Source organism: Lates calcarifer, linkage group LG14, assembly GCF_001640805.2.
Source record: "Lates calcarifer isolate ASB-BC8 linkage group LG14, TLL_Latcal_v3, whole genome shotgun sequence".
NCBI classification, from domain to species: Eukaryota; Metazoa; Chordata; class Actinopteri; family Centropomidae; genus Lates; species Lates calcarifer.
The window spans coordinates 7,287,851-7,315,254 of NC_066846.1; the positions used below are offsets into that span (position 1 = coordinate 7,287,851).

The 27,404-nt window shown below is 41.6% G+C and overlaps 7 protein-coding genes and 1 long non-coding RNA gene across 13 annotated transcripts in view; 4 read left to right on the forward strand and 4 right to left on the reverse strand.

The window, feature by feature from the left end:
• Positions 1–9,987, reverse strand: part of poln (polymerase (DNA directed) nu) — an 87,643-nt gene extending 77,656 nt beyond the window's left edge. For all 6 annotated transcript variants that reach the window (XR_007814566.1, XR_007814565.1, XR_007814567.1 and 3 more), the window contains exons 1-6: positions 9,888–9,987; positions 5,136–5,301; positions 4,382–4,472; positions 3,709–4,077; positions 2,208–3,469; positions 881–999 (exon numbers count right to left, since the gene is read on the reverse strand). Coding sequence is in view for 2 of the 6 variants with exons in the window: in XM_018705150.2 (XP_018560666.1) it covers positions 881–999; positions 2,208–3,469; positions 3,709–4,077; positions 4,382–4,472; positions 5,136–5,244 (1,950 nt within the window). In the remaining 4 variants the exon portion in view is untranslated. The remainder of the gene's footprint in view (positions 1–880; positions 1,000–2,207; positions 3,470–3,708; positions 4,078–4,381; positions 4,473–5,135; positions 5,302–9,887) is intronic.
• haus3 (HAUS augmin-like complex, subunit 3) lies at positions 5,504–9,946 on the reverse strand. Its single transcript, XM_018705155.2, has 6 exons — positions 9,856–9,946; positions 8,141–9,187; positions 7,807–8,016; positions 7,304–7,536; positions 6,896–7,181; positions 5,504–6,188 (listed from the first exon to the last, which is right to left on the reverse strand). The coding sequence occupies exons 2-6, from the start codon at positions 9,149–9,151 to the stop codon at positions 5,961–5,963; spliced, it is 1,968 nt and encodes a 655-aa protein (XP_018560671.1). The 5' UTR covers positions 9,152–9,187; positions 9,856–9,946; the 3' UTR covers positions 5,504–5,960.
• A 73-nt stretch (positions 9,988–10,060) lies between the features above and the next one.
• Positions 10,061–13,883, forward strand: LOC108903070 (prostaglandin reductase 1). The gene is made up of 9 exons (XM_018705156.2): positions 10,061–10,160; positions 10,792–10,935; positions 11,091–11,136; positions 11,264–11,323; positions 11,800–11,967; positions 12,673–12,946; positions 13,034–13,139; positions 13,360–13,478; positions 13,593–13,883. The coding sequence occupies exons 2-9, from the start codon at positions 10,830–10,832 to the stop codon at positions 13,701–13,703; spliced, it is 990 nt and encodes a 329-aa protein (XP_018560672.1). The 5' UTR covers positions 10,061–10,160; positions 10,792–10,829; the 3' UTR covers positions 13,704–13,883.
• On the reverse strand, positions 11,800–16,466 carry LOC108903073 (uncharacterized). The gene is made up of 2 exons (XR_001964189.2): positions 16,299–16,466; positions 11,800–11,988 (listed from the first exon to the last, which is right to left on the reverse strand). It is a non-coding gene; the product is annotated as an uncharacterized LOC108903073 (long non-coding RNA).
• Positions 15,386–19,377, forward strand: LOC108903072 (thioredoxin). Its single transcript, XM_018705159.2, has 5 exons — positions 15,386–15,554; positions 17,376–17,480; positions 17,860–17,925; positions 18,756–18,821; positions 18,939–19,377. Exons 1-5 carry the CDS (start codon positions 15,531–15,533, stop codon positions 18,999–19,001), a joined length of 324 nt encoding a protein of 107 aa, XP_018560675.1. The 5' UTR covers positions 15,386–15,530; the 3' UTR covers positions 19,002–19,377.
• Positions 19,164–20,147, forward strand: LOC108903065 (prostaglandin reductase 1-like). The gene is made up of 4 exons (XM_018705142.2): positions 19,164–19,171; positions 19,531–19,729; positions 19,807–19,912; positions 20,131–20,147. Exons 1-4 carry the CDS (start codon positions 19,164–19,166, stop codon positions 20,145–20,147), a joined length of 330 nt encoding a protein of 109 aa, XP_018560658.1.
• Positions 20,148–20,793: 646 nt separating this feature from the next.
• On the forward strand, positions 20,794–23,568 carry LOC108903054 (thioredoxin). The gene is made up of 5 exons (XM_018705132.2): positions 20,794–20,959; positions 21,755–21,859; positions 22,505–22,570; positions 22,849–22,914; positions 23,140–23,568. Exons 1-5 carry the CDS (start codon positions 20,936–20,938, stop codon positions 23,200–23,202), a joined length of 324 nt encoding a protein of 107 aa, XP_018560648.1. The 5' UTR covers positions 20,794–20,935; the 3' UTR covers positions 23,203–23,568.
• Positions 23,569–23,677: 109 nt separating this feature from the next.
• Positions 23,678–27,404, reverse strand: part of svep1 (sushi, von Willebrand factor type A, EGF and pentraxin domain containing 1) — a 92,450-nt gene continuing 88,723 nt past the window's right edge. Inside the window, 4 exon segments of the mRNA XM_018705129.2 lie at positions 23,678–23,983; positions 25,958–26,051; positions 26,325–26,420; positions 27,161–27,256. Coding sequence (XP_018560645.2) covers positions 23,953–23,983; positions 25,958–26,051; positions 26,325–26,420; positions 27,161–27,256 — 317 coding nt within the window. The 3' untranslated portion in view covers positions 23,678–23,952.

The following is a 27,404-nucleotide window of genomic DNA, read 5'->3' on the forward strand; positions in this document are numbered from 1 at the left end:
GAGAGTCTTCCTCATTTCCCTGTAAACACAACCTGTTTTCCTGCTGACAAAGTCATGAACCCCCTCCCCTGAGGTGCTGCGCTACAGGATACAGATAGAAAGGCAGACCAAGGCAGACCAAGGCAGACCAAGGCAGGCTGTGGTCCGTAGGTGGGTGCAGGAGAGTGAGAGAGTGAATGAGGGAAGAAAGAGAAAGAGAGAGAATGGATTGGTGTGTTTGTTGCTGATTGTAGCAATACAGTGACGTCCCACACCTCTTTCCATCTGCCCCCCCCAGGCTCTCTCACTGCATCTCTTTCTCTATCACTCTCCCACACCTTCCACCTCTCCACCCTCCATCCTCCCTTTCACTTTTGTCTCTTTGCTGTTCTTTCTCTTTTTCTACCAATATGTATCATGGACTACTGCGTCAGGACTTTTTTTTTTTTTTTTACTTTACGATTCAGTAGGGAGCTATCACTTGTCGGTGTGCCGCAATACTGCCGACGGCACGCCATTTCACACAAGCCAGATTGATTTCTACGTGCATCAGAGAAATAGAACCCTAATCTTTTTGAAAGCAGCTATTTGAATTTCAGGACTTTGTGTGTTGGGGCTGCACATACTGTTGCCTCCGCATGCAGGGATTACAGAGGGAGAGTGGGAGACAGATAACAACAAGGAAAAATAAGGACACATGAGTATTTCTATATAAAAAGACAAGTAAACACTGCACTGCACTTTCTCCAAGTGTGGACCTCACTAGATCTTTGCCTCATCTTGCTAACGTTATCTACTCAAATGGTGCATAAAAGTCTGGAAGTGTTAACATATATCTGAGGCAGTCAACACTCCTTTATGTAAAGTCATGAAGTTGTCATTTTGCTCCACAGAAACTTACTTGCACACTGTCACGGTGCTGGTGGTTCCCACTGAGACAGGCCACTTTGAACATTGACCCTCTTGCCTTGCACTCCTGAGACAGCGTTGGCGTGGGACACCTCTCTCTCCCTGAGTCCTCTGGAAGGGAGGAGGTAAGATCATTTCTATCTGATCATCACTTTTCAGACACATCCTCAATCAGTGAACCCGCTCTGTTGTGTAAGCATGTGTTTGAGTAAGCATGCATGGACTCTCACACAAAGTGCACATGAGACCTCAGCAGTGTGTGACAGGACAAGGTCAGCCAACACTATAAATCCTGATCAAACTGACATTTTGTTATGACACAACTTGTGTGTGTATGTGTGTTGCTGAGTATGTGTTTGTGGATGTGTATGTGTGTGCGTGAGTTGACTCAGCATTGTCTCAGCAGCTGAGACTCAAGCTCCCTTCCTGCGGCTGTAATGTGAGCAGGCACACAACATCTCTCGTCAGTGCTGAGTCTCTTCAGCACTGCTCTGTCATCGCCATCACTCCGATAAAAAAAACAAGGATGGCTGAGAGCCACTAGCCGCAAGAGTTTGGCACAACTTGAAATGCTTTAGCACCCCCTAGTACTGTTTTCCCTAAACTATATATATATATATATTTCCGCATTTTATTTGCACTTCAGCTACAAATTAAGTGCCAAATGTCAATTTATCACTTCATGTGAACTGTGGATTGCACACTTTTGACATTAAGTGTACATTTATAGGCTTTATTAGTATGTTTTCTGGTTCCCTATGCAGAACCTGAAACTCAGCTGACCCCTCCCTGTTGATGTAATACAACAAGACTCTGACTTTGACCATAAAAGTAGTACTTAGTAATTGTTAGAGTCACTCAACCATTTTAATGAGTAGAGTTAATGCTGCTTGAGTTGTTTAAAGAGACCCTGTGGCTTAATGAATACTCACAGTGACTACTTGACCACACAAACGAATACCAGTGTGAATTGCTAGAGTGCATTTACTCCTGTGGTGAGCTGAAGCATGTACATTGAAAGGTATTCTAGCATCCTCTAGTGGTGATTGGCTGAACTGTTGTGTATATTTGTCAAAAATTCATCAGAAATAAAAAGGCATTCATTATGAACTTGAGCATTAAGCGTATATATCTATACATATATTTTTTTGTTTGTTTGTTTGTTTTTGTTTTTTGTTTTTTTACTTTTTGCTTTAATTTTAAAGCCAAGACTGATACTACCTGGAAACTAATGAAAGTGATGAAGGCAAATGGAATATAAATACTACAAAGACTATAAGCACCTAATAGAAAATGAGCATCACCAGTCATGCATTTACCTGTAGGTGTACTCTCATCCTCACTGTTCACAGGTGGCATCACTGACTCGTCTCTCTCTATCCCTCTCTCTTTTGGCTCAGTGTCTCCTCTAGGTAACTCTTTAGCTTCTCTATAATCTATCTCACACTGTTCATCTCTTAGCTGGACATCAGAACAATGAGGCTCTTCAGTCTCCATCTCATCCTCAGTGCCTGTGCGAATGCCTGCGTTTCTCCCAATCTCTGTTTCCATCTCTGATCCACCCTCTATCACATCTCTTTCCACTGTGGGTCTGTCCAGGTTATTAGCAGTGTTTTCACCCAGGACTAATGTGGTGGGCTCACACTGCACCTGCACCAGTGCCTCCTCTGTGTGGTGCTCCTCTGCTGTTTCAGTCTGACCCATGACTTGAAGGTTCTCAGCTTGGCAGGGGTTCACCTTGTTGTTTCCCCTTTCTAAAGCTACTGAGATATTTTCTGGACTGCTGGAATGATATCCCACTGCTATCTCTTTATTCTCAATGCCAGGTGGTTGCTCAACATCTTTGACTCCTGGTGTATTAAGTCTGTACTCCGGGTCATTATCTTCTTTCTGCTTAGACTTTGAACCCTCAGAATAACAATGGAAGCTTTGTTTGTCCATATTACTTGTACATGCCAAGTCCAGATCCCTCCCTAAATGAGTCTCACTGGTTGCATCCATTTGTCCTGTCTCTTCATACTTGACTCCATTTGCTCCACTGTGCATTGCATTGTCTCTGTCTGACATTTGTTCTGTTCCTGCCCGAGTCATATTTTCTGAATCCATTATCAGTTCCTCCTCCACATCTAGATGTCTCATTGGTTTGAGTGATTGTGCATCACAGCGTGTCTCCTGACTTGTTACAAAACCACTGGGAGGTAAATGTATCCTTCCAGTTTTGATTGTTTCAGACTCTGATTGTTGATGTAATACGCCTCCATCTTCTCCACTAATGGCCTCCTCAGCGGGGTCAGACTGAGGTCGCTTCCACTTTAGTTGACTGTCTGAAGCTACAGCGTCTTCTAGCTCATTTCTGAGGATATTCCAGCTTTTTGTAACTTTCTTTTCTTTCACTGCACCTATGGTGCCGTTATCGGTCTCAACACTTATTTTACGGCAGGATGAGACTGGATGACAAGCAAAACCAGGCTCCTTTTTATGGGCTTTTGGGTGTTCCACTGTGCGGAACAATATCTCATCAGGACTCTCGTCGTCTGGAGAAAGACGGAGGATGAAAGACGGCCTGATTTTGTCAGTGGAGCTGTGAGAGAGAAAAGAAAATGAGCATGCAAATTTTAAAAACCCTGCAGCAGCAAAAGAGCATCAATACGTGCTAGAATTCAGACTGTCTTCCTTTGTGTCAACCAAAGTTACACAGTACATGAGCACTTTAAAAGGGCAAATGCAAATTAGAGTTAATATAGACGCTGTTCTCTTAATACCTGGGGAAGACATTAAATACTCTACCTTACTGATATGCATACTTCTTTTTCTACTTACTTTCTACACTGATGTTCAGAAGGTCTCTCAGGTATTTGGAGGGCCAGGGTGAATCTGTCTCTAAGGGAGTAGCATGCTGCCACCTCAGAAGCCTCACACTGAGTGAATGATGGAGCCTGGCTGGACTGGTAAGCAGGGGGTTGGGAGTACTTTCTGTGGGAATAAGTCTGTGAGCGCTGATAATAGGCTTCCATCTGAGACGTTTGCCTTTGGAACGAGGAATCCCAGCAGGAGGAGGCCGGGGATGAAAGGGAGCTGTCTAGTGTCTGCGAGTACTGATAGTAGGCTGAGGTCTGAGAGCTCTGCTGCTCGTTGGAAGAACTGTGGTGAGAGGTGGAAAATGACGACACCTGGGGTCTGGACCATGGCCTGAACCGTAACATTGAGAGAGGGATTTATTTTAACTTTTTTGTGATTTACACTTGAATTACAGTGAGAGCAGTCAGGATTTGGAACTGTTATTGCATTAGTATATAAATATCTCACATTTATAGACTTTAACAGATACTGCATACTGAACTGCTAGTGTTGCTGTGTCACTGTGCAGACCACTACATTTTGCCTCTGTAGTGTTAAAGGTGTAAAATGTAGTAATGCAATAACATTCACATACTCTGACTGAAAGCAAGTGCACATCATGATAACTGCGTAGCCTCTAGTTCATCGGACTCACCGATCCGTGTCTCTGTCTTTTCTCTTCTCCTGACTCATGCTCCTGCTGCTCTGAGCCCAAGGCTCCCTCTGGCTGCCATAATACCTCTCCACTACCACATACACAAGGAAAAAAATATAAACTCTAAGACAATAACAGAGAAACTATGTATGTAAAGTATTAAATAACTTACGTCTAATTGAGTGGCAATTTAGGAAATATAGAAACCAGCCCGACCTCTTATTTCTACATCATGTCCCCTTGTTTAACACTATATACATACAGTATGTGCCCACAAAGTGAAGAGGTAAATTTTCTAGTAGATGGGACTTAATGCTATTTTTGGAGAGGTACCTCTTTAGGAATGAAGTGTGAGTTCTGTCAACACTGTGATTTCTAAAGTAGGCATGTTCTATCAGATTTTTTGTGGAATTACTGAACGGCACAACACCTACAAAAGGCTAAAAATAAGACAGTATCCTAGAGCAACAATCTTTACCAATATTTTACAATCATCCCAAATGTTACTTAGCTACAATACTGTTTCCTATTGGTTTTAAAAAGGCCAGTCAAAATAAAGCTAAATGAAGTAGAAAATATGAATTACAAAAGGGTAAAAATGTCTGACAAGGAATTACAGAGAAAGAAAGCAATTGATGAATAACACAAATGTCAGTTTACAAAAATTACAAAAAAACAGTTCTCTCAAGGATTTGATGTTTTGTCATAATATACTGAAAAACCCCAAAGTAAGATTTTCTCTCCTCTGACTGACTTTGCCTGTGATTGTTGGAGTGGTTGCTCTGGGCTCGCAGAACAGCCAGAATCTTCTGAGCCGCCTGGGACAGAGGTCCTGAGTACAACCTGCTGCTAGACTGCTCCATCTCCTCCCTATCAGAATGACTGTTAGTCTCTACCTGAGGATCTCTGATGCAAAGGGCCTAAACAGGAGAAAGGAACAAAAGGGAGGGTTAAGTCAGTTACACAAAGACCTAGTTTAACTTGACAAAAAATACACCCAACAATGTGCAAAAACATACTGACCAGGGTGTTTTGCACAGGAAAACTGAACCAAATATGCAGGTAACCTTCCACAAATACAGTATGTATATCTTCAGAATGATGATAATTAAAAAACATACATAAAGATAACATTCTACTTTATTTATCAGACGACTTAAAACAAAGATGAAACAAGAAACTTTAGAACATAAAAAGACAAAACACTGAACATTGAATTCGAAAATTCTTCTGTGATCTTGTGAAATTCTTTGTTTGAAATACAGAGTCAAATGATACAAGATACAACCAAGTTTTTCCCAAGTTGAGTGTCGTCCCAAGGATGAGTCACTGAGGACTCCAGGGACTGATCTCCGTCTCCCACACAAACCAAGTGAAGGTTAACATTTTGAGCAGGTTTCACACTTTGTAGCAGAGCAGGGCTTAATCAGTAAACCTCCTCCACTGAAGGCACACAGTGTACTTCTCAGATCAGCATCTCTTCGAGCTTTAATTACACAGGTCGATTCCCTCAGCACAGAAACTACACATCAAGTCTGAGCTGGCTGTAAAAGCTCCCCATGCGTTCTGGCAGGTACGACTATTGTTGCCCTCTTTTTGCAGCCATTTTGCCCTCCAGGTCTTCCACTATTTTCTGCAATAGCCGGGCATCCAAGTGAAAATAGACATATAATTCTCTCTCCCGCCTGAGGAGGGCATTGCGCTCCAGCTGAGAGCGCTTGGCTTTAACCTCCCCCATGATTTCTTGCATTACATGCTGCAAACTCTGCAGTTGAGACTCTGCTTCCACGAGCTTCGCTGCCAGCTCCTGTAGAGACAAAGGAAGAGAAATGAATAAAGACATGAATAGCAACAATCTAAATGAGCACAGATATGAAACTATCTGAACCACCTAATGTCCAGCTTTAACCCCAAAAGATCAAATATAACTAGCTATGCAAATAAGGTCATTTCTGTAGTTAATTAATGAACTTATTTGCTGTCCTTGTGTGACTGCATGGACAGTAAACATGCCACCACACAAAAAGACTGACAGCCACACTGAGGCAAGTATGTACAGAATGAGAGTTGAGTTGCTGACACTGCAAACTCTACAGTGGCATTAAAACAACATTTGTTCCCACTGAAAATTCCTCAGATTTGACAGAAAAAAATACATTTGTGTTTGTGTCAGAAATGCAAAGGCTATTCACTCAAACCTGTCAAGATGTTGAGCAAGAAAATATGTATTCTCAGACAAGGTCAGCAGACAAATACACTGTAACTGATAATAAAGCTTATGTCATGCAGAAAAGCCTCCTGAGAGCCAGTGCTTTTATACCAAACACCTGTGTCTCTTTTTTTGTGATATATGTGAGAAATGTGAATAGAAAAAACATATTATGCCACCAGCTTCCCTCACCTCTAGTGATGAGTATTTTAAAAATCAACTGACTCACTTTAAGGTTTGCCTCTGAAATGCCCTCTGTATGGAACCAAGATGACTGTGCATAGAACGAAAGGAAACAAACCCACCTGTGCATTGGGGCAGAGTAGCTCCTGGTCAGTGCTGGCCGCTGGACGTACCTGCGGCCCTAAGACCAGCTGCTGAAGCTCTGTGTACATGGCCCTGTGAAGCGCCTCGCAGTCGCTGTACAGACGAGCAGCTGTGTAGTACTGTTCACGGCCAGCACCGGCTAGAGCATCGCGGGTCACCTGGAGGTTGCCTGCCAGGTCACGCGCAGCCTGGTCCAATGCTTCGTATGTGCGAAAAGGCTCTGATCGGCCATGGTCTGAGTCATGGTCGAGGATCTGGAGCAGTCTGGGGGAAGCGTTGGATATAATACAGAGTTACATTCAAAAGTAAGACAGTCTGCATTTAAACAATACAATACAAAGAGATACAATACAATACAGGCACTGATAAATGATTAAACTTCTTACCTGCTGAAGGCTGCATCTTTGCAGCTGATGATAGGGTTGGGCCTGGGGTTGATTACCAGATCAGGGTGTGCCAGAGACTCCATCCTGAGGGTCACTGCTTCGCCTTCCTTTACCATTCTGCTGTTTACTTCTCCCAGCTGCTTCATACATGTCCTCCACCTCCTCAACTCCATTTCCTGAGCCAGATGGACCAGGTCGAAGGACGCTTTCTGACGGAGTAGGTAGTTGCAAACCTAGGTGGAGAGATTTTAATTTTTTTTCTTCCAGTTTGCTGATTTTTCTTTCCACATTGTCTTACAATAACAGAGGCGGTTTCATGTCTTTAGGTCACAGTTTGACAGTCGACCTGGCTGTTATGGATACAGGGATCAGAACCGTTACTTTAATCTATGATTAATTCTTACATGTACTGAACTCTTACATGTTTGTGTGTGACTTTCCAAAAAATAACTATATGTAATTAATACAACACAGAACCACAGAACTCAACTATCTCTACTAACCTGATCTTGCTTGGAGGTGTAGTAGTCCTGCCTGGCCAGTTGCAGAGCCAGGTCTCCCCTCACTACCGGCACATTTAGCAGCCTGGCTGACTCCCTAAGGGCAGCAGGTACTGGTCCATGTAGCAGAGCCTCCAGCTCAGCCTCCACAGCCTGCAGCTCCTTCCTGGACACGACTTCACGCACATGCAGTGAGGAGGAGGTGGAAATGCTCTGACAGAGTGAATAGAGAACTTGAGTTTAACCCAAAACAGTAATTACTGAACACACAGTGGAAATAGTAATACTACTGGCAATAGATAAAAAATAGATCATACTTTATATATGTCTGCTTTACCTTGGTATGTGAAGACTTCTCTGAGAGCCAGTCCAGCCCAGCCTTGACACTCCTCTCCTCCGCCATGGCCTGCATCAGTTGGCGTTGGGTCACAATATGAGCCCACTGAAGTCTGGCCATCTCTGTCCTCCTACGCACCACCACCCGCTCCTCCTTCTCTCTTCCCTCAGGCTCCATCTCCTCCTCATCTCCATCTTCACAAGAACTGAGGTCAAGGACCTGGAGGCGCTCAGAGCAAGAACTCTCAACAATGTCAGAGATACCCTGGAAGAAATGCTTCTGGGTGAAGGCAGCGAGTGTTTTGGTGTTGAGCTCCTCCTGGTGCAGATAGGGATCCAAAGACAGCTGAGAGAGAAGGACAGTGGGCCTTTTGGAGATAGAGGGTTCTTCTTTTGCTTTTTGCTTGGTTTCTGGCTGAGCAGGGAGATAGGATGCAAGTTTGCTAACCTCATCTGCTAGGTTTTGTAACACAGTGTTGGTATTGGCATTCTCAGCTCCAATGGAAGTACTGGCCTCCTTTAGCTTACATGCAGCGCTCTCCAACTCTGCAGTCAGTCGCATGTCGACATCTGCACGGGAGGTGGCCACAACCTGCAACCTGTTATAGCGTCGCTGCTTCAGCTCTTTCTCTTTACGCAGTGCCTGGAGCTCTGCCTCCAAGTCCTCTATGGCCACATCGCCCTCTGCTGCAAACAGAGAGGATGAAGTTGAAGAAGAGGGGCCTAAGACATTTCCACTGCTCCCGTCTGACGGTCCAATGGTTTTTAGGACCTCGCCCAAAGCTGCTTCATCTAGAATTGGTTTGCCGGACTTCCGCAGTTCCTGAAAAGCACGGGCCTCCTCCATGGTGAGGACATTGTTCCGGTTGAGGGTCCGACAGACAAAGCGCAAGAAGTGAAGGTTCTCTGGGGCACAGTCAAACAGCCAGTCGAACTCTGAGGCCTTCAGTGATGATGCACCAGGATAACCTAGACGGCCCAGGGCCTCCACAAAGTGGCCACCGTCTAACATGGTGGTTCAGCACCCTGTTTCCCCCTTGTTACTGTGCTAGTCAGTCACACAGCAGCACAACGTGGATTATGGAGAATTAGGTGAAAGCAAAAACAAACAAGGTAAGAGAAGATATGGAAATGCAATTATCAGCTCTTATCCACATCTGCGCCTTTCTTCGTTTGCTCCAGCTACATTAGCTGTGAAACTGTTTAACTTGTAACAGTTTATTATCTTACAGAGGTGTTGATTCAACATTACAGTTACTTTGGCGACTACAGTTTGAAGGAAGACTAAATATTACAAACATCTCTCAGAATGAAGCAATAATTTAAAATACCACAAATTACATCTGCCAAATGACCATAAAGTTGAACATTTGCAACAAAATCGTCATTATGATAAGATATATTGCAGTATCAAGAATCAAAATCAAAGTCCTATCAAAAAACCTTTCTGCCACAGCTGCTTTGCAGCCATTAAGGCCAAGTACAGACGTTTAGCCAACTGCCATTATGTTACGAAGAAAAAGCCCAACGATATCTTGCCTCCTCTCACTGTGTCGTTTAGCTTCTAGCCTGGGCAGGGAAGTCCAACTGAGACCCCGTAGCTCAACGGTTGCTAACAGTCCGTTGATAGCTAGAAAGTATAGCTAACTACCAGGCTTCTCGTTAGCTGTATCGACAGTATTGCGTTTCGTGTGTTATCTTACCAACAAAACTCACCCTGGTAAACAAACTGTCACTCCATAACTTACATATTTTTTAGTCACGAACTCCGTTTTGTTAGCTCCCCGAACTAGCCAGTTAGCTGTACGCGCCCAAACATCCAAACTGACCAGACGTCAACACGCAGGGACGACGTAACATCCTCCGTCATGCGTCAGAGGCAGCGCTGAACTTTCAGCCAATCATATTTAACTGATCCAAGCTCGTCTCCCGCCCTCCCTCCACCCATGCGTTCAGCTAGTCGCCTCAGCCTGATCCCATCCCCACAACCTCTGCCATTTCTTTTGGGGGAACCATAACTGGTAAGTCAAATGGATAAGGTTTACAGGGCTGGCTTGTGGGGAAAACGTGTTTAAGTTACCTCGATTATCAGCTATTTTAGAAGAAAGGGACCGGGAAATAAGGCATAAGCTAGACTTCCAGTCAACTGCTTGGAATTAACTTCTCATTTTTAAGCTTTTAACTTTATGCTGTTTGCTTTATCGAACCAGCACCCAGTGTTATCTTACCGATAGTTAATTATTTATATCATTACATATTAATTTTATTAACACATTAACTTGATGATTGTTTTACCGAAAGAAACCATTCCAAGCAAATGTCAACTCACTGGAGGACTTGCCTCTTCCTGATTTGATGTGTATAGGTGCACAGGAATGTTTGTATGAGGTGAATACATTCCTGTTTAATTAGGCTTTTGATTCACTGTAACACTGCACAAACAGCTAATTATAACCACAGTTTGCACAGGCAGGATTCTGCAGCCTGAGGAAATCCTTATTTAACACTCACAGTTGCAATATTATGTCACTGCTACTTGTGCTGCTTTAATAGGACACCAGTATGAAGAAGTGAAAAAGGAAAAACATCAGATTTATTTTGGTGCTCCTTTCTTCTCTCTAATATTTCGCCCCTCTTTCATGATTGAAATAGACTTTAGTGAGAAAAGTATTACACCCAAATATCCAGTCATGGTCCAAGCTAAGACGTGGATCCTAACCAAGCACTTTGATGGCTTCCCGAAGGACAGCAACTTTGAGTTTAAGGTGGAGGAGCTTCCCAAGCCCAAAGATGGGGGTAAGGTCATTTATCTTCATTTTGTCTCAAACATTAAACACCAGACACTTAAAATGAGTGCGTGTTTACTTGACCAAGTCACACAGAGAAAAGGAAAACCTCTGTAGTTTAAGCGCACACTTAGATACAGTGGTTTTTCACTCTTTTTTTTGCAGAGGTGCTTTTGGAGGCAGTGTTTCTGAGTGTCGACCCTTATATGAGGTGAGGACAGTAGAAAAATATTAAGAATGATTATTGAATGATGATTATTATTTAACATTACCAAATTTCTCATTAATGGAAAAAACTGTATATAAAATGTAACGTAATGCACTGTTTGTCTCCTCAGGCCGTTCAGTAGGGTTCGCATGAAAGAAGGCGAGGTAATGATTGGAAGTCAAGTGGCCAAGTAAGGAACACAAACACACACACAGAGAAATGTCTTTTATCTGTCATGATGTACTGTGCATGCCTGATGTTTCCTGAAACAGAACGAGGCACAACACCTGCTACTGATTACCTCAGCCTTTGATTCACAATGACTCAAGAGCGAAAACGCACAAATGAATGTTCTTGGCAGAGTATTCAGACGCTCCATCTGTTTCAGCAGGAATGTTTCTGTTGATAAACACAAAGAATAAAGTACTTGGTGACCAGACTTTCCAAAAAATCCTCAAAATAATCAGTTTCAAACCCACATGTTACACATTTTTTCTTTACTTTGTAGTGTGCAAAACATCTACCGCATGGCTTGAAATCATACAGTTATCCAGGATACTATGACACACCACATATGACAGCATGAAACTAATTGGCAACAGCTGAGACACACATGATTGACAGATGATTTTCTCCTGTTTTTTTGTTATTTTGTGTTTTCTGTAGAGTGATCCAAAGCAATAACCCAGCATTTCCCGTGGGAAGCCATGTTGTCGGTCGTTGTGGCTGGAGAACCCACACAATCAGTGACGGGACGGACCTCATTCCCATCATGCCCGACTGGCCTCAAGACATCTCGCTGTCACTCGCTCTGGGCACCATCGGCATGCCAGGGTAAAACAGATGTTGAGCTGTCTGTGGGTAGAAATTGAATCCAGATGAATTAGTTAGATCTGGCAACCAGGCTTCCAAAAAAAATAAAATTAGAATTTGTTGTGTAATAGAAACTTGTGCTGTCCAAGCTTTTCCAACATCTGGATAGTTATGAAGTTGTCTCTGCTGAATCATAAATACAGATCACTAGCAAATGCACTAAAACATTTCTGATTCAGAGATGCAACACTGCGTTCACAACTGCTTTTAAAAGATACAGGAAGTCAGCTACAAGTGTTAAAAAGCAGAGGGTAAGAGACGCTGCATAGGAGCTAAAAGATAACTGATAAGCTTGGGCTACTCCCATGTGTGAATTATTATGTACAGAAGAATACAGTCAACCCTCCCTCTGATAGGATTGTTAGCCTGAGAGACAGTGTTCTATTTCCCTGCTTGACTTGGAAGAAGCAGCGTGTTGTTTCTCAGATAAGCAGCTGAGCTTTGTCTTCCTTTAGGAAAATAAACAGGTAAGGCTCCAGATGTTTTGTCCTCCCAGTGAGCTGAAGTCACCTTACAAGCATTGATAACCTTGCTATGGAAGCAATTACAAGTGGTTTACTTTACAAAGGTCGCAGAGGCTCCTCTGGGGAACTGAAGGGAAAACATACTCTTGTGCCTTTTTAGCTTGTTAGAAGTCAGATTTTACTCTTCCCTCCGTGTCTCCAGGCTTACAGCACTGTATGGGATCGAGGAGGTCTTGGGACTCAAGAAAGGTGAGACCCTCCTGGTGAACGCTGCAGCAGGGGCAGTTGGCTCTGTGGTGGGCCAGATTGCCAAGATCAAAGGCTGCAAGGTGGTGGGTTCAGCAGGGTCTGACGCCAAGGTGGCCTTCCTTAAAGAGCTGGGCTTCGACGAGGCCTTCAACTACAAGACTATTAGTTCTCTGGAGGAGGCACTGAAGAAGGCCTCTCCAGAGGGATACGACTGCTTCTTTGAAAACGTAAGGACTGTTCCACTCTCTTATCTTAAAACAGTATTTTTGTCCTCTTTTTCATCAGTAAAACTGATGCGTCTGTCTTGATTTCAGGTGGGAGGCCCCTTTTCAACTGTTGCCTTGCAGCAGATGAAGAACTTTGGAAGAATAGCTGTGTGTGGAAGTATTTCTGTGTACAATGACACCACTCCTCAGACAGGTATACACCTCCCTACTTCCATGTATGAATAGACCTGCTAATTTTACAGCTTTAACTTTATGCCTGTGAACAACTGTGAAATGCAGTGAGTAAATGATGTATTAATACCTTTCTTCACTAGAGGGCGACATTGTTTCAAAGTTGAAAAGCTGCTGAGGTGTATAAAGAGAATTTGTTTCCTTGGGCCCCCACTGAAAGTTCCTTAATATCTCTCTCTCAGGCCCGTACCCCCATCTGACTATGATCTTCAAGCAGCTTAAGATGGAGGGCTTCATGCAGAGCAGGTGGGAGCACAAGCACCCAGAATCCCTCAGGAGGCTGATGGGATGGCTGAAGGAGGTTAGTGACGGAAAACAATTTGCCATGATTAAGATTTAATCCTAATTATTAAGGTTGTCTGTGTTCTGTTATGTTGCAATATCTCTGATAATTTTATTTGTTCTGTATCTGCAGGGCAAGCTGCATTGTCGGGAGCACATCACAAAAGGCTTTGAAAACATGCCAGCTGCTTTTATGGGGATGCTGCAGGGAGACAACATCGGCAAGGCTATCATCGCTGTCTGATGTGAAACACAGGATCAACAGAGATGCAGCAGTATTATCAGTAACTGGCACATTATTACAGGATACATACATGAAGGACTGAGCAATAGATACATATAACTAACCATATATTTTCATATTAACATGTCGATGTAGTTTGTTTGTCTCTGTAGTCACAGTAATAAAACATTATAGATGAAAGTGCTCTCGTAATTTAGTCATGTAAAAACTTGTGATTTGACAATTGTAGCATTAGTTCATAATTCACTGAGACTAAACCATTCTGCTAAGTCTGGTGGATTTTCATCCATTAGAAGGTACTGTTCTTTCTATATCAGTAGCACTTACTGCAAGTTTGTCAAAGTTTGGATAGTTTTCATAGCACCACCACCCAGACAGTTAAATCAATATACATATGAGTGTACTTCATTTGGGAGAGCCCAGACTGCTGTGGGGAATTAGCAAGGCAGGAGATGGCAGTTTTAGTGAGAGAGAAAATGATAATTATGCCAGCAAGTACCTGGATGAGCTGTGAGGATCTGCTGCTGATACATCCATTTACTGTAACATTTAACCATGTGCTTTGTATTTAGTGAGATCTTTTATATAGGTAATAAAAATTGTTAGGCTTTTAAAAAAAATCTCTGGTGTCTTATGTTTGGCGTCATATTGCAGACAGAGTACCTATATGATAAATCTGGTGTCTGTTCATACTTGTTCTGCATTTAAGGCCTGAGAAAAAGAGGGAAAAAATCTCTATTGAAGATGTGCGCTCCTTTCAATTCTAACATGATTGGAGTTTAAATAATAGAGCAGGCACTGTCAGCCTCCTGCTGCTGAGGGGAGCCTTTTGTTTCATCAGAAAATAGACTGTATTTTTAGACACTAATCTGAATTTCATAGGGTTGTGGAGAGCCCCAGCTCCATGGTTACATAGGATGCTGTCGGTCTCCTATGGCCAGTTGGAGTCCGGTGGGGTAGCACAGGGTTTACCCACTTCTATGTAATAGTTCAGTGGAATTGGGCTGCGCTCACTCAGTCGTTTACGGTAAACCAAGAATTTGTCAAGTCATTGTGACTGTTAAACCTATTTCCCTGTAGTTACCAGAACCTGGGAGATAAATCATTGATCACTTTAATGGAGGACAAAGGTTTACATCACTACATTAAAACTACGCAACATCTAGTTGAACCGTAGACTATACGAGGATTAAAATGTTCATACCCTACAGCATCAAACCACTGAAGTGTAAAGTTACAGGAATGGAGAGTATTACATCACTGACAAATCTCAAAATAAAGGCAGTGAAGGAAGAACTACTCAGATCCTTAAGTAACGGGGAATTTTTTTTAAATTGTGCATTAGTTTTAATTAGCTGCACCTCTGTGATTATATCAAACATATAAAACATGTTCGTTAAAGAAAGAAAGACTACTGGATTTCCCCTTTAATGCAAATGTACATTTTTCATAGAGTGAAAGACAGAGTGAGCTTAAAAGCCCCTCCCTGGCGTGGATTTTTCCAGAACATGGCGATTGAATATTTGGCAAGCAGATAACAAAATATACAAGATTTTTCCTCTCACATCTCAAGTTACATACCGTAGGAAACACACACAGCAAACATAGCTCAACCCACCCTCCGCGCACTACCCTCCTCCCTCATTTTTATTAACTCCTCTAACAGTGGCAGACTTTTATTTTGAAAGCATATCACAGTGACTTCCGCTGCTGGACCGCGGCTTGGCTCGGCTGCTATAAAAACGCTGCGTGTCTTATACCGGGAGGGCATATCTAACGTTACCCGCTTGTTCTTCGAATAACGGCACATCCATTCAACCGTTAATCATGGTTCGCGAAGTGGAAAATTTGGTAAGCCTGTGACTAGTTTATTTCGCACTTTTGAATAATTTAACAATGGTTGGTAGAAGCCGCCATTGTGACACATTAGTAGATGTTTTAACGTTCGCCGCAGGACCACCGGCCGGGCAGCCCCGCGCCTGACTTCCCCCTCCTCTTTATCAGTTTTGCACTTTGGATGAAGGTATTTTCTATGGATTTTGAGGCTTCTTGTTATTTCATTTAAAAATCACTGTAAGGCTTCCCAGATTGATTAACGGTACGTGGCTGGGTGACTCATCACGAATAACGTTTAATTGATAGACGATGTTGTGAAGTTAGCCTCCTATTCCCAATCAGTTTTCATATTTCTGAAAATGTGTTTTAAACGGTCTTTACAGTCCCCCTCTGAATGTAGGTCATTTTTGACGAGTCTAGACATCGTGGATTTCGATCTGGACTTGGCCCGATCAGGTCTGGTTGGGAGGGGTGGGGGGTATTCATGATATAAAACTGTATTTTAATCAGTTATAGAACTGATTGTTGATCAAGTTCAAATTTAAAAAGTGTAAATGCATGAGTTTCTAAGATAAACTTGGTCCATGGATGTTGTCTGGATGGATTTTCCCCCTTTCATTAGAGTGTGCTTTAATTAACTTTAAGCCTTTAATTTGCATGTCTCGCCCTCATACAGCAATAAATGGATGCAAAAAACGAAGAATCGGTCGCGCAGTAATGTCGTTTCTCGTTGAATGTCGCATAGGGAGCTAACCTCACCTCAGCGTGGCGGCCGTCACTGTCACCATGTGTGTGCGAGTGTGGACTTTGCCATCTTGTCGTAAGGAGGGTTCACCGCCAGTCTTACTAACGTTTAGCTGCAGTGTAAATCCTCCATGGAAATGGCTGACTGTGGTGTTTACTCTTGGACACGGCGCAATATAAACATATTGGAAAGTTGTGAGAGAAGCTGCATTGTTTTGCTAACGGTGGCGGTACAGATGCTAAAGGATGGCTAACTGCAGTCCCATTACGTAATGTTGGTAAAGCAGGTCAGCCACGCAGGCCGGGTCATACACGTTGGGCTGGATGTCCCCGGATGGACGGATGTGTCCCTTTTCTATCACAGAACGTATTATAATATCTAACCTTTAATTGCTGGCATGTTTAACCTGTAATGCACGTTGAGTTAATTACGTAGTTCAACGCATAATTCTAGTTATAACTAAGCATACTTGTTGACAAGTAGTTTTGTTGTAGTTAACGGACCACAAGAGTGTGTTTGCATGCGCACATTGATGAGGGGAAGAGTAATTTATTTTATATAAACTTATTTTTGGGCAGCTATCCTTTCTGTTCACTCACTGCACACCACCACAGCCTTTAAATATACCTGTCTGCTAACTGTAAAAAGTGTTTGGCACTTTGTAAAGTCTTTTTTTTTTTTATTTTTTTTTTTTTTTTAACAGCTCAAAATCACAAATACACCGTGGGAGGTTATAGGTAATGATTCTAGATAGGGAGCACTCCACAAAATAAATCTCTTATGGAGACATCCCAGGAATAATCATAGAAGAGGGTGCAGTAATGTGCATAGTGTTAATATGAATTCTATTAAAAAGCTGCCATTGGTTTAAACCCTGTGTGTGTGATCTGGTTGTATTATACTGAGGCCCAAATCTAGGAAGCTGTTCCACACACTGGAAAAGTAAAAGCTTTCGGGTATAATGAAGGAAATGATAAACAGTCTGCAATAACTGAGACAAACTGCATATCAGCAACACTGCTCTCTGAATATTCAGTGAAGTTAATGATTAAAAACGAGTTACAGATGTTATGTTTGTTCATTTTCTGTAGGATGAGTTTAATGCCATCCTGAAGGAGGCCGGAGACAAGCTGGTGGTGGTGGACTTCACAGCCACATGGTGTGGCCCCTGTAAACAAATTGGCCCAGTATTTGAAGTAAGTGGATGACTCTAGCACTTAAAGCAAATGTCTGTGTCTGTCAGTTGTTAAAAGGAGCCCTTTCCTGAGGGATACATGTTGCTTCAAGAGCATCTCTGTGGAGAGAGAGATTGTTGCTCAGGCAACCCTTTGTCAAGCCCCTCCCACTTGAAGCAGGAGACTGTCTGCTTCACTGGACATGTGATGTGACGGCTGTTCATCACTTAGTTAATAGAACCAAGACTTTAGAAAGGGGGATTTTATTTCTCTGTCTTATTTCACACCAGGAACAGAAATGCATCAATATATTCTTTTCTCACAATCATATGGCAGCAGTTGTCGTGTGCATCGTGTGTGTTGCGAGTGTCATGATGCTCACTGATCAACCTGTTTGCAGGAGCTGTCACAAAAGCCCGAGAACAAGAACGTGATCTTCCTGAAGGTGGATGTAGACGAGGCTGAGGTAAGTAGGAGCAAAGGAATTGTACTTTTTGTACGTTTTTGTTTTGCTTTTTGTTTTTTGTAGGTTTAGCATATGTTGATGGGGTCGTCATGCCTTTAATTCTCAAAGCAATGTGGAATATTCATGAAATCCCTTTCACCAGCCCATGTGAAGCCACAGCTGGCTCATGTGACCAGCGTTTGTCTGTCAGTGCTACAACAAACTGTGCTTGACAATAGTTTCTGTGTTAAAATCAGGGACATAAAAATTCAAATGATTAACCAGTAAGCCTCAAACATTGACAGCATTGTAAAAGAGGGATTACAGCATTTGGCAGAATAACATGCCTCCATGGTGGCGTATTATAACCACATGTGGTAACCCTCTGACACACATAGTGGCATAAGGTTTCTGCTGGGTGTTTTAGCTCTTGGCCAGACTCCAGCTAATATCTGATCTGCAGAGCTGTTAACATGAACCTTTGATACTATGTGGGATTTTCAGTATTGGTAAAACAACTAAATCTGCCCATTCGGGCACTGTAATGGTCTCCACCTCATTGTAGTATACAGGATGACTTTACCTTTTTAAAAAAAAAAAAAAAAAAAAAAGTCAGGCAGCATCCAGTAGTTAGTGGGTGAGAAAAGCTGGTAGAGCCTGTCAAAGTTTACTACATACATAGACTGACTGTGACTGATACTTCAAACCAGCATGTTTATGTTTCATTAAAAACACAGAAAGTTATGTTTGTATTGTATGATTCATACATGTAGTATTGGGTTTGGCCCAACCAGGGCATAGCCACGTTCATGACTCCGTACAGCCATGTGACTGATCTTCACTCTTTTCAGGATGTGAGTTCACACTGCGGGATTAACTGCATGCCAACATTCCATTTCTACAAGAATGGACAGAAGGTAAACCTAAATTTACAGCAAAGACAGAAACATTGACACTATCCCTAAATAAAGTTGTGATGTGTAATGAGGTGTTTTTTTTGTAATTAATGCTGTTTTTAACACTCTGTCTTTCAGGTGTTCGAGTTCTCCGGTGCTAACACAACCACACTGAAAGACAAACTGGCAGAAATGAGATAATAAGTCCCTAGGACCAATCCACACACACACACACCATTATTGTATAAATACTACAGAAGCCACTGTTACTCTCTGTCCACATCTCAGAAATTCCAGTTTCATTTATGTACAATACACATCAGGTCCTCTGTGCCACACAGGCAGTAATTTATTCCACTCATCATGTACTGGTTACATAGTCCTGTCATCTCCATGTGTTTATCAACTGTCTTAACAACAGGCTGGAATTTGACTAAAACCTGATGTGATGACCACTTTTTAATTCTGTTTTATATGAACTGAATTGGCTTTTCTCCTGATTGACTCCTGAGAATTTCTTTGTATGTTAATGTCTTCAACAAGGTGGATCTAATAAATGAAGATGAGTTACCAGAAACGTTGTAATATAATTTGTTCTTCACATTTCAGCACATTAAAAACAACAGAACATGACTTTGATAAACGAGCTCTTGCTATAAGAGCAAAGAATCTGATCAGAAAGAGCAGCTGATGGCGTTTTATGTGTTAATAAAGATGCGAAACGCTGCAGCAGGGCAGTTGGCTCCATGTTGGGCCGGATTACTAAGCTCAAGGACTGCAAGGTGGTGGGTTCAGCAGGGTCTGACGCCAAGGTGGCCTTCCTTAAAGAGCTGGGCTTCGACGAGGCCTTCAACTACAAGACTGTTAGTTCTCTGGAGGAGGCACTGAAGAAGGCCTCTCCAGAGGGATACGACTGCTTCTTTGAAAACGTAAGGACTGTTCCACTCTCTTATCTTAAAACAGTATTTTTGCATCAGTAAAACTGATGCGTCTGTCTTGATTTCAGGTGGGAGGCCCCTTTTCAACTGTTGCCTTGCAGCAGATGAAGAACTTTGGAAGAATAGCTGTGTGTGGAAGTATTTCTGTGTACAATGACACCACTCCTCAGACAGGTATACACCTCCCTACTTCCATGTATGAATAGACCTGCTAATTTTACAGCTTTAACTTTATGCCTGTGAACAACTGTGAAATGCAGTGAGTAAATGATGTATTAATACCTTTCTTCACTAGAGGGCGACATTGTTTCAAAGTTGAAAACTGCTGAGGTGTATAAAGAGAATTTGTTTCCTTGGCCCCCACTGAAAGTTCCTTAATATCTCTCTCTCAGGCCCGTACCCCATCTGACTATGATCTTCAAGCAGCTTAAGATGGAGGGCTTCATGCAGAGCAGGTGGGAGCACAAGCACCCAGAATCCCTCAGGGAGCTGATGGGATGGCTGAAGGAGGTTAGTGACTGAAAACAGTTCCCTGTTGAAGATGTGTGTTCCTTTCAATTCTAAAATGAGTGGAGTCTAGTTATTAGAGCCTCCTTTGCTAACAACTGTAAAAGTATCAAAAGAGTTTCATGAATTCAGTCTCAGCTTATTTAAAATGGCAAATCTAGAACCTACGTAAAATATATATATAGACTATGTGTCTGGAAATAGTTAATTGTGGCTGGAAAAGCTTGGCAGACGTGACGTAATGACGTAGTCACCTGGGGACGTTGCAGTGGGTGTGTAGTCTTTTAGGGTAAATCAAGAATTTGTCAAGTCATTGTAACTGGTCAGTTTGTTTCAACCCACTGAAATAACAAATTCATGCATAACTTAAACAAAGTTCTTGTATTGAAAAAACTTGATGGGCCTTTTTTAAGGCCGTCCATAAGAAGTCCCCACATCTGTCCAAAGCAGGAAACACAGCAGCAAACATGACTCAACCACACCACTGCCCTCCTCCCTCGTTTTTATGAACGCTTCCAACAATGTCAGGCTTTTATTTTTTACAGCATATCACACTGACTTCCGCTGTTGGACTATGACTAAGTAACTTGATACATCAGCCATAAAAGCACAGTATCCAGTCCCTGAAGGGCATTCCTGAACTTCTCTGCTCGTCAGTCAGTGTGGGACACGTCCATTCAGCCGTTAATCATGGTTCGCATGGTGGAAAGTGTGGTGAGTTGTGACATGTTTATTCCGCAGTTTTTCCTTTTTCAATCGTTGAAGAGCTACCATTAATGGTTGTAAGACATTAGGAGATGTTTTGGCCGGTCAGCCCGCGCCTGTACCCCGCTCTCGATACCGAACGTTGACGCTCAGCCTGGGATAAGAAGCGAATGCGGAAGTGAAATAGTACAATACCACGGACAGCTGCTCCCATTCAAAGTTACTGACTTTAGTATTTCATGAGAGAGACTTAGTATTTCTCTCATGAAATACTAAGTCAGTAAATTATTCCCACAATTCTATATGGTGTCTTAAGCTAAATTCACTACTTCTAATTCATGTTCTGGTGGTCCTTCTAAAAATAGTTTCATAATTGATGAGAAGTTAGGCCTCAAAGACAGGTATGTCTGGGGCGTGTCTTTTATATACACTCTATGGTCGTTACCTACTCTTTACTTTAGAGGAGCTTTTTTTCTAGGATTTCCTGGCTTATTTTCATCTCATTGAAAAATCAAAGAGAAATCCCAGAATAATCAACGCACAAGGACATAATCCTTCTATATATAAGTGAGCTGCCTTTGCCTTTGTTTAAAGTCTGCGTGTGAACTGGTTGTACTATGCTGAGGCCCAAATCCAAAAGAAAATGAAAGTAAAAGCTTTCGGGTATAATGAAGGAAATGATAAACAGTCTGCAATAACTGAGACAAACTGCATATCAGCAACACTGCTTTCTGAATATTCAGTGAAGTTAATCCTGTCACAACACGATTAAAAACAAGTTACATGTTTGTTCATTTTCTGTAGGCGGAGTTTGATGACATCCTGAAGGAGGCCGGAGACAAGCTGGTGGTGGTGGACTTCACAGCCACATGGTGTGGCCCCTGTAAATACATCGCCCCAGTATTTGAAGTACGTGGATGACTATAGCATTTACAGTCTTCTAAACAAAACATGGCTAAATTAATTATGAGATTGGATGGTAAACGAAGGCTTCAGTTACAAAGCCAAAGTAAAATCATATTCATGAAGGGGTTTTTTTTTCACATTCTAAGCAATTCATTTCTCGTAGGGGAGGAGGAAACACACTCTTTCTATACTGGTATCAGTTCAAGCTAACAAACTAGAGACTGCATCTGTGACTTTCATAGGTCTGTGGATATGAGGTATGTTTAGAGACAAACAGCAGCTGCAGCCTGTGTGAAACAAATATCTGTAAGTCTGTCAGTTGTTAAAAGGAGCCCTTTCCTGAGGGATACATGTTGCTTCAAGAGCATCTCTGTGGAGAGAGAGATTGTTGCTCAGGCAACCCTTTGTCAAGCCCCTCCCACTTGAAGCAGGAGACTGTCTGCTTCACTGGACATGTGATGTGACGGCTGTTCATCACTTAGTTAATAGAACCAAGACTTTAGAAAGGGGGATTTTATTTCCTGTCTTATTTCACACCAGGAACAGAAATGCATCAATATATTCTTTTCTCACAATCATATGGCAGCAGTTGTCGTGTGCATCGTGTGTTGCAAATATCTTGATGCTCACTGATCCACTTATTTGCAGGCGCTGTCAAAAGATCCTGAGAACAAGAACGTGATCTTCCTGAAGGTGGATGTGGACGAGGTTCAGGTAAGCGCGTGTACTTGAGTGCAGCACAGTTCTCCCTAAAAGTCAAGTTATACAAGGGACTGATGGGCACATAACGTCTGTAACGGCTGAGTGTGTAAAATTCACCTTTTTAATACCTCAAATCCCAGTATTCACATTATGTTTATGCTTCATTATAAACACACAAAGTTGTGTTTGTATTGCATGATTCACACATATTGTGTTTGGATAAATCAGGGCATAGGTGTTGTGGGCATGACTTAGTGCAGCCATCTTACTGTTGCCTTTGCTCTTTTCAGGATCTGTGTACACGCTGCGAGATTAGGAGCATGCCCACATTCCAATTCTACAAGAAAGGACAGAAGGTAAGTCTAAATTTACAGAAAAGTTGGAAACATTGACCCTATCTCTGAATAAAGTGTGAAAAAAATGTATCAGCAAACAGGTGCTAATGTACACATCCAGCAGAGTTAAAATATGTCTGTGTTTAGTTTTGTTTTTAGTCTAGTTTCAACAAGAAAATGAAATTTCATTTCAACAAAGAAAAAAAGTGTTGGGCTACTTTGCTTCAAAAGGATACTGTCTTTCAGTTGGAGGCATTCTCCGGTGCTGATCCAGACAAACTGAAAAGCAAAGTGGCAGCTCTGAGATGAGTCCCAGCGGCCAGTCCACACACACCATCGTCGTATAAACACCACAGAAGCCACTGTTACCCTCTGTCCACATCTCAGAAATTCCAGTTTCATTTTATGTACAATACACATCAGGTCCTCTGTGCCACACAGGCAGTAATTTATTCCACATCATGTACTGGTTACATAGTCCTGTCAGCTCCATGTGTTTATCAACTGTCTTAACAACAGGCTGGAATTTGACTAAAACCTGATGTGATGACCACTTTTTAATTCTGTTTTATATGAACTGAATTGGCTTTTCTCCTGATTGACTCCTGAGAATTTCTTTGTATGTTAATGTCTTCAACAAGGTGGATTTAATAAATAAAGATGAGTTACCAGAAACGTTGTAATATAATTTGTTCTTCACATTTCAGCACATTAAAAACATCAGAACATGACTTTGATAAACGAGCTCTTGCTATAAGAGCAAAGAATCTGATCAGAAAGAGCATTTAATGGTATTTTATGCTTTAATAAAAATGTGAGAATAGTTTACACATATACATTGGACAATCGCATCAATAGTTTTTACACATCGTACAAGTATATAGCAGCATATGTTTAATACTGTTGAGTCTCTATATGAAAAAATACAGCTTTATTTTACAAAATGGTTCTTGCTTTGCCTTTTGCAGAGAGATGAGAATGAATTGGTTTACAAGTGTGTCAGTTAACTATACAAGAATTCCCTTCATAAGATGATTCACATGGAGCTGAGTGGAAACTTTAGAAGTGATAGTATACTGATTTCCTTTTCCTGCAATGAGAAGGAAAGAAAAAGAAATAATTTTTAGTTTTCATGTGAGGAAAATTCAGCCACTGAACAAGGGGGAAAAGCTAAAAACGTGCAAGAATCCAGGAGGAATTATATGAAACACATTCATGCTAAAGATGAATAATAATATAACATAATGAAAAACTTCTCTCTAAAACACTGCATGTTTGAACGGGAAATATTGCACCTCTACATCATGCATCCAAATTTAAGTTGAATCAGGTTACAAATTAGGATTTCCTTTTTCCTCACCCACATTTCTGATCATCTTTTTAACTTTATAATCTCTAGCTACTGAGCAGCTGAGTGATCCCAGTCTGGTTTATAAACTATAAACTAAAGAGAGACAGTGCTGCATATCATCCAAATCAGAGGGAGGTCAGACTTTCATTTTCATTACATCGTTTATCATGGTTTTTATTACACCAACTGAACTATATGAGGATGCATCTGCACATGCAGCAGATAGTGCTTCAAAACCTGGATAAAGTGTCTGTGTGCTACAGTATCCTGTTTTTTCTGTTTTTGTTTTTTCTCAGTGTACTCCAGTTTTAGTTTCTTGACACAAGTATCCAGTATCCAAGAGCCAGGATATATACAAAACAACATAACCATGATAACCCCTAAAAAACCAAATCCTAACCACAATACTAATCTGATCTCCACAGTATTCTCTCTCTTTGATGCATCACCTCCTGCTTCCATTTTCTTAAATCTTACTGTAAGCTGAGGTCCAGGAAGTAAATCTGATTTAACAAAGGGTGTGAGATTGTAAGAGGAGTATAAAATATGCAACCCAGCGACTTTGACACAAAATGTGGTTTTTGGCTTGGCTGCATCCCTGCACTTCCCTAAAACTTCTGTCTGTAGAGAAATGTGTATTGCCATCATAATGACTTCACTCATTCAAGGTCTTAGTTGGAAAAACCTCCTCATGGCTGCACTGGGAGTGTCTCTGCAGAGCCACATCTGCGTTTGAACATGGAATAAGAAAAGCACACCACCCCATAATAAAACATTATAAGACATTAGAACATAAAGCACACTGCCAGTAGATGTTAATGTATAGCACTAAATAATGCAAATCACTTCAATGCATGGAGCAATTCTGAGTAAGCAGACAAGAGCTCACTCACATGATAGATTCATTACTTTGGAATTAAACTGCTGACAAAGTTGTCCACAGCTTAATAAGATAGGCGGGGGGGAGTTATGGGGTTAAAACCTTGCTGGGTTATTTAAGGCCTGACGGCAAAAAAATCATTCACTCCACTGTTAATATCGAACGCTAAGCTAAGATTTCTTGGAGGATGATTCACATAAAGACCATGTTCCCGTTACACTTGTTTGTTCAGGGCAGGACTGAGTTTCAGTTTCTGTTTACGCAGGGTGAGTGTGGAGCAGAGAGATCTTCCTGCATGTGTGACTAATGGCTAAATGGAAGATGGAAGCTTGTTAGGAAAAAACTGTGATCTGACAATTTTATCAACAGCACACACTGAATTAAGAAACTGTTACACTGAATAAAACACAGTACAAATGAATAGTTTACACTGTTTTCATGTTGGCCTTGTTATCAGGTCTAAGCAATCATTTCTTTTGAAATTTGAAACAGAAAAGTAGAAACCAAAATATTCTTTCTTTGAATAACACATTAGATGAATGAAGACCTCAGCTGCATGTGGTTAGTCATGTTAGCTCTATGGTTGGTCCACCACAAGATAATGAGCGTAACATCAGTATGTTAGCACTGTCAGTGTGAGCTTGTTAGCATTTACAGCAGCTGATGTTTCAGTCCAGCTCTATTTACAGAGATTCTAGCATGGCTGTAGATTTAGTGTCTGATTTAACTTTAATGAGTTTCCTCCCCAGAAATCATCTCTAGTTTTAATTTGTCACTTTTGATGTAAATAAACTGTCTCAGGAAAGTTTTCCAGTGTGTGTGTGTCTGATCACCTGGAGCAGTCATGCCCGCTCCACCCTGAACTGCAGTGACATCTGTTCGGCCTGATGCATCTGCCTCCATTCAGACAAGGTGATGAACACACAGCTGTGGAGAAGTCACACACAGAGAGAAACATACAGAAACAAAATGCATTAATAGAGGGAAAAAAGCTATGGCGTCACAACCCTCCTGAGTCAGTGTCATCAAGGTGATAATGACGCTGAAGTGAAGGGAACCCTGCTGATGACGGCTTATTCTCTATTTTCACTCCCATTATACAACACTGAGGTAATAATGCACACAGTAGGTGTGCAGGGTTAGTCACATATGTACCAGTCTAAACATGCAAAAGCATCACTGACTCACACATGAACTCACCACTATGACAGCGTGTGCCCGTCCACCCTGTGGGACACTCGCACTGGTAGGGTGCCACACAGCGGCCTCCATTCAGGCACGGCAGGATGCAGATAGCTGTTATTAAGGAGGAGGGAGGAGAAAATGAGTGGAAACAGGAATTTAGTCTTGAAATTTGAGATGCAAATGTAGATGTAAATAATGTACAATGTATAGTAGAGACATAAATTCTTAACAATAATTGTTTAGTCTATGAAATGTCAGAAAAGGTATTAAAAAAAGATCATTGTAATTTCCCAGAGCCCAAGGACATCTTAAAACTTTTTTTAGACAAAAAGTCAAAAAATCTAAGATACTCAATTAACAATTAAAAAAAATTCTAAATGGATAAAACTGCCCATCAATCTAGACTCGAAGTGAAAACAAGTGAAAGGATTTATTTAAAAAAAAAAACCCTCTAAATTAGAATTGGATCCATTTACAATTAAATCTTCAATACAATAAAGTGTGCAAAAAGCGAAGGGGTCTGAATACTTTCTGAAGTCACTGTGGGTGCTGACCTTCGCTCATTAGTCTATTTAAAGATCTTTCAATCAGTTCGAGAGCAACAGCAGTTTCCAGTCTTGTGTGATTTTTGGTCAGTATTGACTTATTGCTCCATATGTTGTGTGAGTGAGCAAAAAACTAAATATCAGTTTCTCAGCTAAACAACACCAACAACATTATCTCCTGCTCCATTGTTTGCTAAAACCTGTTTAGTAAGATGGTTGGATCCCTGACACAGTTACTGAGTGTTTGTTGGATCACACTGTGTGAGTCAGCAGCGTTTACTGATATTTCTTGATTAAATTACTTACGCTCCTCACAGAGTCGGCCCATCCATCCCTCGGGGCAGGCGCAAGTGTTTGGCCGCTGACACACACCTCCATTCTGACACTGCAGCCAACACACAGCTGAGGGAGACACACACACACAAAGACATATCAGATTAAGGTAAGAGGAATACTGCTTGACACAAAGGGAAAGAAAAGAGGAAAGAATTTTTAAAAGTTCCCACGAACAATCGCCTCACTGGGTACTCATACAGAGCAGATTTCATCA